The sequence below is a fragment of the Tupaia chinensis genome, unplaced genomic scaffold (assembly GCF_000334495.1).
Source record: "Tupaia chinensis unplaced genomic scaffold, TupChi_1.0 Scaffold147123_1, whole genome shotgun sequence".
Classification (NCBI taxonomy): Eukaryota; Metazoa; Chordata; class Mammalia; order Scandentia; family Tupaiidae; genus Tupaia; species Tupaia belangeri.
Window position 1 is genome coordinate 918,352 of NW_006206975.1, and position 11,467 is coordinate 929,818.

At 39.6% G+C, this 11,467-nt stretch overlaps 1 protein-coding gene across 4 annotated transcripts in view; it reads right to left on the reverse strand.

The window, feature by feature from the left end:
• CDK7 (cyclin dependent kinase 7) overlaps window positions 1–11,467 on the reverse strand; it is a 38,383-nt gene that overhangs the window by 15,254 nt on the left and 11,662 nt on the right. For 3 of the 4 annotated variants that reach the window (XM_027768672.1, XM_014584571.2, XM_006169524.3), the window contains 3 exons: window positions 7,585–7,695; window positions 5,507–5,625; window positions 1,907–2,006 (listed from right to left, as the gene is read on the reverse strand). In XM_027768672.1, the coding sequence (XP_027624473.1) occupies window positions 1,907–2,006; window positions 5,507–5,625; window positions 7,585–7,695 (330 nt within the window). The remainder of the gene's footprint in view (window positions 1–1,906; window positions 2,007–5,506; window positions 5,626–7,584; window positions 7,696–11,467) is intronic. The other variant, XM_027768671.1, reaches the window with a different exon arrangement.

Consider the following 11,467-nt stretch of genomic DNA (forward strand, 5'->3'; position numbering starts at 1 on the left):
AGGTACATCAGGGAAGGTTTCCTAAAGAAAGTGGCATGAAGGTGATGTACAAACAGGAGTTAACTAGAGGAAAATGGGCAAGAAGAAAACTATTCCAGCAGGTGCAAAGGCTGGGAGGGAAGAAAATACACCTATATTCCAATCTTATTTAAACAATTTCTTAGAAAATTTTTACGTCAAAAAATCTTTAAAAAAAAAAAAGGCTTTGTGATCTTGGTGCCAGCAGCTTAAAAGACATGCTGGACATTTGTGTACATGCCCAATACTGACAGGATGGAGAAATGGAAAAGGCAGTGAAGCATGACCACACCCCACTGAAAGTACTTTCTCTCTCTCCTCTCTGTCTCCTCTCTCTGGAAAGTACACATGCCCTCTGGCAAAAACAAAAACAAAAACTGGGTGTTTGTTTTATAAAATGAATCTCTTAGGTCTTTGAAGATTTGAAAAACGTAGTGATGAATTTTCCTTTTCTGTGCTTATTTCTATTTTCCCATGTTCCTTTTGTTTCAGTTTGTCTTTAGTTTACTACAATTTTCTCTTTGGTGTATAGAAGTTATTTTCTGTGTTAAAGGGAATACAAAAGCCACCTAACACTGGACCAGCAGTTGGTGTAATGGCTATGTCGTTGGACTCCCATGTAGTCGGCTACGGTTCGAGGCCCAGAGATCTCCTCCAAGAGGAGGGATTGTGGAGTGGCCATCCCCCCTGGGGGTGATTTCTCACTTTCTGTCTCTCTGGTAAGCATACTCACCCTATAGCAAAAAACTCTAAAAAAAAAAAAAAAAAAGGCTATTTAATCCTGGGTTCACATTTCTTTAAAGGTTAGATTTTCTGGAGATTTAAGCTTTACAGTCAAAATGAAGTTTTCAAGTCAGCATCTTTTTCTCCAGTGAGGATGAGGAGATATTTTATGGTAAGATGGTCTCAGTCTAAGAAATACTAGCATCAACATGTCTGCTTTATTTAAACCAAACTAAAAATGATGGTCTCACACAAACTTTAAACCTTATACAGCAGGGAGTCAGCAGGTGGCATGGTGGTTAAGGTGGTGAGCCCAAAAGAGAAAACCCAACCGGAGGATAAAACATCCTGACACATTTAGATACTATTGAGATACTATCATATAAGAAGTTAATTTTTATGTTCTGAAGTACTACTATGTATATAATAAAATCCTTATTATAAATGAGTGATCTTCTCATCTCACATTAAAATTGAAAATGTTGGGGCCAGCAGATGGCATAGTGGTTACATCATTGGACTCCCATATGGCTGACTGAGGTTTTTGAGTCCTGGACCTAGAGACTTGAAACTCATGCTGGGTGCGTGTCTGCCCAAAATCCTAAGAGGAGAATGAAGGAGATTGTGGAGAGGCCAACCCCCTGGGGGGTGATTTCTCTCTTCCTGTCTCTCTCTCTCCAGCAAGCGCACATTCCTTATACAAAAAAGAAAGAAAGAAAAGAAAAAAGAAAAAAAAACTATCAAAAAAGAAAAAGGTTGCATTTGAGTGGAATTTTTTTCCTCTTGTGTTTGTAGGCTTTCTTTTTTTAAAACATTTGCCAGAGCGCACGCACTTACGCACTTGCCAGAGAGAGACCTAAGAGAAAGGGAGATAAAGCACTTCCCTGCCCCAGCGGGATATGGTCATGCCACCTTTCTCCTTCATCCCTCCCTCCTTTCATAATTTTGGGCAGCAAGCATACACACACATCTGGAGTGTTTTTCAAGCTGCACAGGCCACATGGTTGGCCATGTCATATCTAGCTCATGAACCCACTAGACAATGGCTGACATGTTTGTATGCTTTTTTGTTGCAATAATACAGGTGGGAAGATAACTCTTACACAAAGTACAGTAACACATAACTGAAAGAGTAGCGAAGTATGCATATGAGTTTAAGACTTACCCTTAGAAGCAGCTCTGCTAATATACAGCCAACAGCCCACATGTCCACACCCACACCATACATCCTAGCTCCAAACAATAACTCAGGGGCTCGATACCACCTGAAGAACAAAAAGCATTATTACCATTTCAGAATAAAATTATTAAAGCATTTCTTTGAGAAGAAATATTTTTGCCCATTTTTACAGATAATCTTTCTCCTTAAGCACTAGATACCATAATTTCTTGGCCAAATACAAGAATAGCATTCTTGCAATCCTGTCTTTCCTCCTGTCTCATCAGTCTTTTGTTTTCTACTAGATCTTTCCCATCAATGTACAAACATACCTTTTATTTTTTTTGGGGGGGGGGAGGTTTTTGCTATAGGGCATGTGCGCTCACCAGAAAGAGAGAGAGAGAGAGATAGAAAGTGAGAAATCATCCCCCAGGGGGGATGGCCACGCTGCAATCCCTTCTACTCCACTCTCCTCTCGGGATCTTGGGCACACACACACATGCACCCGGTGTGAGTTTAAGCCACCAGGTCCAGGACTCAAACCGTGGTCAGCTACATGGGAGTCCAGTGACATAGCCATTACACTAACTGCTGGCCCCTCAATCATACCATTATTTCTCAGCCTTAGGCTTCTCTTAAACTTCTTCCCAACAACTACCTCCTCATTTCTCTGGCTGGTTCCAAGAGTTGCCTATCCTTATTGTCCCCAATTCCTCTTCTCTCAGCCTCTCCATCTCTCATGCTCTCCTTTAAAATATATATATTTATTTGCTGTTACTATTATTTAATTTGACAGAAGAAAAAAGAGAGAAAGTGAAAGAGTACGCCTCCAGGTCCGAGGCTTGAACCATGGTTGGCCATGTGGGAGTTCAATACCTTAACACCACACCACCTGCCAGCCCCCCTCCCCTTTTTTTAAAAAGAGATTTTTTGCTACAGGGCATGTGCACTTGCCAGACAGAGAAAGAGAGAAAGTGAGATATCACACACAGTCCGGGGGGGATGGCCATGCAGCAATCCATTCTCCCCTTAGGATTTTGGGCATGTATGTATATGTGCCCAGCATGAGGTTCAAGTCACCATCCCCAGGACTTAAACCATGGTCAACTATGTGGAAGTCCAGCAATGTAGCCATTATGTCATCTGCTGGTCCTTTAACACCTTCTTAATCAGGCTTTCATCTCCACCACTACCAAAACTGGTCTTGTCAAGGTTACTAAAGATGTTCATACTGCTGAATCCATTGTTGATTCTCAAATTATTATTTTTTTAAAATTTGTCAGAAGATGTGTGCACTAGGGGAGGGTAAAGAAAGCACCTCCCCTGGGACCAGCAGTTAGCTTAATGGTTATGTCGCTGTACTCCCATGTAGTTGACCGCGGTTCGTGTCCTAGATCTGGTGGCTTAAACTCACGCTGGGTGTGTGTGCATGCATGCCCAAGATCCCGAGAGGAGAATGGAGAAGGGATTGCAGCGTGGCCATCCGCCCTGGGGGGTGATTTCTCACTTTCTGTCTCTCTCTGTCTTTCTAGCGAGCCCACACATCCTATAGCAAAACCTCCCCCCCCAAAAAAAAAAAAAAAAAAAAAAAAGCATCTCCCCAAGTAAAATGATAAGGTTACAATCCCTTCTCTTCCATTTCTCTCTTCTTTTGGGATCTCTGGGTGTGCACACATGTATCTGGTGTGTTTCTCAAGCCACTGGGAGCAGAATTCAAACTTAAGTCAGATCCAGCTGCCTTAAGCACCATGCATGCTACTGGCTGGCCCCAAAGTCCTCATCTATTACCAGCAAGTGATTTGCAGGAAGAAAAAACAAGAGAAGCTGGTAGATAAGCAATCACCAAAATATAAAGCTCTTTTATGTGGGTCCCTGTTTTTAAGAATTCCTGAATGATGGGCTCAATTGTTCTAGCAATTACGTGAACAACCACTCACATCCCCTAAGTCTTACTCAGGGCTCAGTGATTAACACTCAATAGGATGTATATGGAAAAAAGCGACAAAATAATTTAAAACAAAAAATCTGACCATCTTTACAGACCCTTAAAAGTTCTGGAAACTTAAGGCCAGTAGGTGGTATAGTGTTTAAGGTGCTGACTCACAGGTGGCTCACCATGATTGGAGTCCCAGACTCAGCAGCTTGAAACAAATGGGAGTGGGGGGACAGCAGGTGATGTGGTGGTTAAGATACCAGACTCCCACATGGCTGACTGAGGTTCGAGTCCTAGAACTGGTGGCTTGCTTTCTCACTTTCTTGCTCTTACTCTTGCTCTCCCTTTCTCTGGTGAGCATGCGTGCCTTATAGCAAATTTAAAATAATAATAATAACAGTGATATAAAAAAATTAAATAAATCTTAAAAGAAAAAAAAAGAAATTTACACCGGGAGCATGTGCATGCACGTCCAGGATCCAAGGAGAGTAAAGAAGGAATTAAGGGACTGCAGTGTGGCCATTCCCTCTCAGGGGTGATTTCTCACTTTCTCTCTCGTATTTCTACTGAATGCATGCACCCTATAGCAAAAAATCTATAAATATAAAAATATAAAATATTAAAAAAAAATCTTCAAAAATAAAAGTGCTCAAAACTAAAACAAAAAATGCCATCCTTAAGAGAATTATAAAATCTATTGTCTCTATCTATTTAATGTGATTTTCTGTTTTTATACATGAAAAGTATACATAGAAAACATAACTGCTAAGAATATGAAATATTCAAAAATAAATACACTGCTTATTTGGAAAATTTTCATTCACATAGAAGAATATGCTATTCTGAATATACTGGCCAATGTAACAAACATAGGCCCAATAAATTAGGTGATTAGGTAGAAGAACCATCGGTATTCTAGCTTTTCTAACTAAAATATAAAAGTTTAAATTATTCCTCAAAGTTACCAAATGAGGATTGATTATTTGGCTCTGCTTGAAAGAAAAACTGAGCGTTTTTCATTATAGTTTAAAATATACATAACTGGGACCAGCAGTTGGCATAATAGCTATGCCTCTGGACTCCCATGTAGTTGACCGCTGTTTGAGTCCCGGACCCAGTGGCTTAAACTCACGCCAGGCACATGTGTGTACATGCCCAAAATTCTGAGAGGAGAATGGAGAAGGGACTGTGGCATGGCCATCCCCCTTGGGGCATGACTTCTTGCTTTCTGTCTCTGTCTCTATCTTTCTGGCAAGCGTACGCACCCTATAGCAAAAACCTCTCAAAAGAAAAAAAAGTATATATATATATATATGAATAAATAATTAAAAAAATATATATATATACCTAACTTAAAAGAGCTGCATTTCTTATGTTTACTCATTTCTTTTTTCCCACGAGAGAAACAAGAAAGACACGTACCCCCAACCACAGGTTCTTATGTTGTAATCTGCTCCAGCTTCATGCAGGCAGGCCCAAGATATGAACTGGGAACCACCCAATGTGGCCTTGCAGATAGGAGCATTACCACTGTGCTACCATCTGGCCCCAAGGGCTGTATTTTTAAGAAATAAAGATTACTGAACTCTGCCAAGATATTTCAGAGAAGACAGTTGATGTGGACTTGTGAATATCCCACATAACAAGCTTTCTATTATTTAAGGGATTCTTACCTGGTTACAACCTGATGTGTATAAGCTCTATTGGGGCTTCCAAATGATTTGGCCAGGCCAAAATCTGCCAGTTTTAAAACTCCATTTTCATCAAGCAACAAGTTGTTTGGTTTCAAATCCTGTTATCATGGAGGTTTTAAACAAATAAATAAGCAATGTGGAGGAAATACCATGGTGCTACATATAGTTAGCTCTTTTTTTCCCCCTTGTGCTATAAGGCACATGAGCTTGCCACAGAGAAACAGAGAGAAAGGGAAAGTGAAAAAGCATTCCTCCTAGGGAATGGTCAAGCCACAATCCCTTCTCCATTCTCCTCTAGAGATTCGGAGATGTATACACATGCTCACAGTATGATTCTCAAGCCATTGGGTCAGAGACTCAAACCATGTAGTCAGTCATATGGGACAGTCATAGTCACCTTAACCAGCTGGCCCATGGCTTATTTTCAAACTTAGCAATAACAAAGTAACATTCAAAATTTAAACCAGTATTTTTTCCAATGACGGAAAATCCTATCAAAGCAAAGTAAGATTAGTTATTTAGTGAGAACCTGGATAAGGTAATAAAGTTCAATGAGTCTCACCTTGACTGCTTCATGGTGTTGCTGTGAGGATTAAATTTAGTCTTTTCTAATGATGGGCTACTAGTTAACACCCAATAAATAGTGACTACTATTAATCTAATAATAAACATGAACTTCAGTAAGTAAAAGATTACATATTTAAGAAGAATGAGAAACATATTCTTCAGAATTTAAGCTAGGACCAGTGGTGGTGGCACACAGGTTCAGTTCCTGGGCCAACATGAACACAGTGGACACAGCACTGCAAGACTCTATCAAAAGAATGCCTATTTCCATTCTTCTTTTCCCCTCTGTAGTTAAAAACAAACAAACAAAAACAAAAAACTTGTGTGACAGAGATGTATTAGTGGGCCAGCAGGCGGCAAATTGTTAAGGCAGTTGGATCCCATAGGGCCCATTGTGTGGCTGATTCTGGTACCCACAGGCTTATAAAACATGCCAGGTTCGTGTGTGTGCATAAACACCCAAAATCCTGAAAAAAAAAAAAAATGGACAAATAAAGATGCTGGTGTGATGGTCCCCTATGAGGAGTGTTTTCTCACTTCTCTTTCTCTGTCTGTCTCTCTGGCGACCACACATACACATGTATATAATTTATATATAAATACAAACATAAATATAAAATGTATATAATATATAAATATATTTTATGTATGCATATATACATAAATATACAATGTATTATGTATATATACATATATAAAATTTCAGCAATAACAGATAAGATTCCAAATTTAATATATGAGAATTACTAATTCTAAGTTATAAATTCTTAGCTATTTATCTAAACATGATACCTAAGAACAGCTATCTAAATTATCAGCCCTGTTACCTAAGAACACTTGCCTAAATTATCACCCTTTTTCTAACTGCTGAATATCCCTAAAAATAATTTATTTGTAAATTATATTTCATAATTCCATCAACTTTCAGAGCAACCAAAAACACTACTTTTCTAAAGTTACTTCAGCATTGCTTAAATTAATCTAAACTCTTGATGTATTTTTTTCCCATAACAACAGATTAGCACAAACACTGAACCTAAAGCTCAAAGACATAGATTCTAATACCCTGTCAGTTACAAACTGCTGATTTTGAATAAAAATATAGTCTTAGATCACTCAGCAACGTAAGACTGAATATCCTCCAGTTCTAAATTTTACACAGTAATTTGGAACAACTGAAGGAAACCACATAGAAGAAAATGGGTTAAAACAGTCCAGATGCATCTTTATTTTGTTCAACAATTTACATATTCAGACCACCATGTGGTAAACTGGCCATATAAAACTTGACTGTCATAAAGAATCAGTATGGGGCAGGCAGGTGGCATGGTGGTTAAGGGTGCTGGACTCCACATTGTGGTTCGAGTCCTGGACCTGGAGGCTTGCTTTCTCATTCCCCCTCCTCGTCCATTTGGTCAAGTTAAATAAGTAAATAAAATAAAGTTCAATAAAATAATTCTTTAAAAAAGAATCAATATGAAAAATCTTACCCTATGCAGGATCCAGTGTTGATGTAAATATTCTAACCCTTGAAGAGTCATCAACATGTAGGCTTTGACATGTGATGGTGTCAGCACTAGACTATTATCCTTAATTATAACCTGTACAGCAGGTAAACAAAAAACAGGTACACTTTACTATTCCAATTGGAACTCTACCATATAAAACAACTTACAGACTAAAATGAGCATGTCATACAGGAGAATCTAAAAGACATTGTTTAATTTTACTTAGGAAGCCCTATCAGAACTCCTAGTTAGTTGCTTATGGACAGTGTCTCTGGTTTGGAAAGAAAGTAGTGAGTGCTCTGTCTCCTCCTGCTTTGGCATGAGAGCAGTGAACATCTATTGCTTTTGCTTGTCTCTTCTGAGAATAGCATTCAGTATTCCTTAGGGAAACCAACTATCTCTTCCCAGCTCAATCCATGTGATTAAGATAGGATCTTACCTGAGGCTTCTAGATAGGCACATGGTAGTCTCCTGACCAAGGTGACTGACTAGTTTTACCACAATTTTTTGGTAAATATGGATTTGATTTATATTCCTTTAGTTTTGCCTTTTCCAGAATATCATATAAGTAAAATAATACATAATCTTTTGAGCCTGGCTTCTTCCACTAAGTGTAACACAGTTGAGATTCATCTATTAATACACTGTTGCACATATGAGCAGTTTGTTCCTTTTTTCCTTAGTATGTCACTGTACAGATGTACCAGTTTATATATGTATTTACTAAATGGGGGTTTGTTTCAAATTTTGGCAATTATGAATAAAGCTAATTATCTGTGTACCAACTAATTTCTGAGTTGGCATATGTTTCTGTCTTGGATAAACACCTATTAGATCACAACATTATTAAGTAGTGTCACTGATCACAATATTGGTGATTCTGTTACAGAGCACAGTATTAGTGATATTGATGCTAAGAGAACCTATCACAAAAGGCTGTGGACTTAGCTGTCATTCATTTGTGCAGACAGTGCGTTCCTTCTGCTTTGTTTTTGACTGGAGAGTATGTGCAGTTGCCAGAGAGAGACAGAGAAACAGAGAAAAAGGAGAAACTACCTCCTATGAGAAGTGGTCACATCACAATTCCTTCTTCACCGTTTTCCTCTCCTTTGAGGATTTTGGGTACACATACACAAGTACCCAGCATATTTTTTAAGCTGCCAGGTCTGGGATTCAAACTATGAAGTTAGTCACATGGGATCTGGCGGACTAAACTACCAGGTCACAGAATTAGCTCTTCTTTTACTTTCTGATACTGTGTTACATGAAATCCTTTTTTCTTTTGATTTGGTGGGTAACTGTGCAGTTGTATAAGAAACTGTCACAGGTCCAGCAGATGGCATAATGGTTATGTTGCTGGACTCTTAAGTAGTCACCTGCGGCTCAAGTCTTGGACCCAGTGGTTTAAAACTCATGCTGGGTATGTGTGTGTGTGTGTGCTCAAAGTCTTGAGAGGAGAATGAAGGAGAAGAGATTGTGGTGCGATTTCTTGCTTTCTGACTGACTGTCAGGTGAGCACACATGACCTATAGCAAAAATCTCTCAAAAAAAATGTCAAACTGTTTCCAAAGTGACTGTACCATTTTGCATTCTCAATGTACTATAATTCCAGTTGTTCTACATCCTTAGATTGCCAGTTTTCTGAGATTCAATTAGTATTGATGGAAAATGTGATTTTATATATATTATGCATATTTTGTTTTTGGAGAGGTTTTTGCTTTAGGGTGCGTGCGCTCACCAGAAAGAGACACAGAAAGTGGGACCAGCAGTTAGCATAATGGCTATGTCGCTGAACTCCCATGTCGACTGCGGTTTGAGTCCCAGACCCGGTGGATTAAACTCACGCTGGGTGTGTGTGCACGTATGCCCAAGATCCCAAGAGGAGAAGGGATTGCGGTGTGGCCATCCCCTCTGGGGGATGATTTCTCACTTTCTGTCTCTTTGTCTCTCTCTGTCTGGCGAGCGCACGCGCCCTATAGCAAAAACCCCTCAAAAAAAAAAAAAAGAGAGAGACACAGAAAGCAAGAAATTGCTCCCCAGGGCAGATGGCCACGCAGCAATCCCTTCTCCTTATTCTCCTCTCGATTCTTGGGCATGCACGTACACACACCCAGCGTGAGTTTAAGCAACAGGGTCCGAGTCTTGATCCATGATCGACTACATGGGAGTCCAGCAACATAGCCATTACGCCAACTGCTTATCCCGGTATACATATTTTTAATTTGCCAAGGAATGCATCTGTTTACTAGAGAAAGACTAAGAGAGAGAAAATTAGGAAACATTGATTCTTGGGCATGCACGTACACACACCCAGCGTGAGTTTAAGCAACAGGGTCCGAGTCTTGATCCATGATCGACTACATGGGAGTCCAGCAACATAGCCATTACGCCAACTGCTTATCCCGGTATACATATTTTTAATTTGCCAAGGAATGCATCTGTTTACTAGAGAAAGACTAAGAGAGAGAAAATTAGGAAACATTCCTTTTTCTCCAGTCTCCTCCTGGGATATTGGCATACATGCACAAATGCCCAGTGTGATTTTTGAGAGTAGAACCACATAGTCGGTCACATGTGCTCACTGGAGACACAGAGACAGAAAGACAGGAAGTGAGAAATTACCCTCCAGGTGGAATGGCCACTCTCCAACCCCTTCTCCATTCTCCTCTTGAGATTTTGGGCATACATGCACATTATGCTCAGCATGAGTTTCAAGCTGCCAGGTCCAGAACTCAAACTGCATTTGGCTATGTGAGAGTCTAGCACCTTAACCACTATACCACCTGCTGGCCTCAGATTTAATTTTTTAAAAACAAATTTGGCTTTTAAAAGAATGTATCTGTGATAATATTTTTAAAAAAGCTATAAATCCTTACAAGTCTGAGCCTGGTGGTTAAGAGAGCTGGATCCTACATGGCTAACCATGTAGTTTGAGCCCCAGACATAGTGGATTGAAAAGCACACCAGGTCCATGTGTACATGTGCCCATAATCCCAAAAGGAGGGAGAAATGGAGGAGAAAGGATTGCACTGTGACCACACACCATAATGGGTGCTTTCTCTCTCTCTTTCTGTCTCTTTCATAAGTGCATACATCTACTGGCAAATTTAAAAATAAACAGGCCCTTTCAGACTAAATGCTTATTTCTCTAAATTAATGTCAATAAGCTGAATAAAATTCAGTAGACAAAATGCCAATGAGGGGCCAGTCTACTGGCACAGTGCATAGGGAGCTGGATGCTTCATGGTCAACTGTGGTTTGAATCCCAGTCTGGCTTGAAAAACACACTGGACGAGAAGACATCTTCATGGCTCCTGAGAACTAGTGATTTTAGGGGAATAAGCAAAGATTTTCCACTGATAATTCAGCCTCCAGCCCACAAACTCGAGTGGCAGGAAGACTTTCAAGCCTCCTGTCTCTTTCTCTACCTCTTGTCTCTGTCTTCTCATTTTTTGGTTAATTTTTCCTTTTTAAAATTTTTTAAGGTAAAGCATTTTCTCAGCTTTCAGCCCTTCCTTTCCCTTTATCTTGTTAATAATCCCCTCTCCTTTTCCCTACCCAGGAGAGGCAAGGGAGCAGGCCTCAGAAGACATCTTCATGGCTCCTGAGAACTAGTGATTTTGCTGTGTGGTTTTCTAATTTTTGCTTCTTAAAAAAATAATAATTTTTTTTTTAGTTTTTTCCTTCTCTTTTTCTCTGTTTCTTGGTTGTTTTTGTTGCTGTTGTTTCTCTCTGTTTTCTTTTCTGCACACACCTGGACGCTCAGATTGTACTTCAAGTTTGGGAAGAAACACACTTTCTATCAGATGACTAGAAATCACCGCAGGACCACAAGAAATATGGGAAAGCAAGAAAATACCTCTCC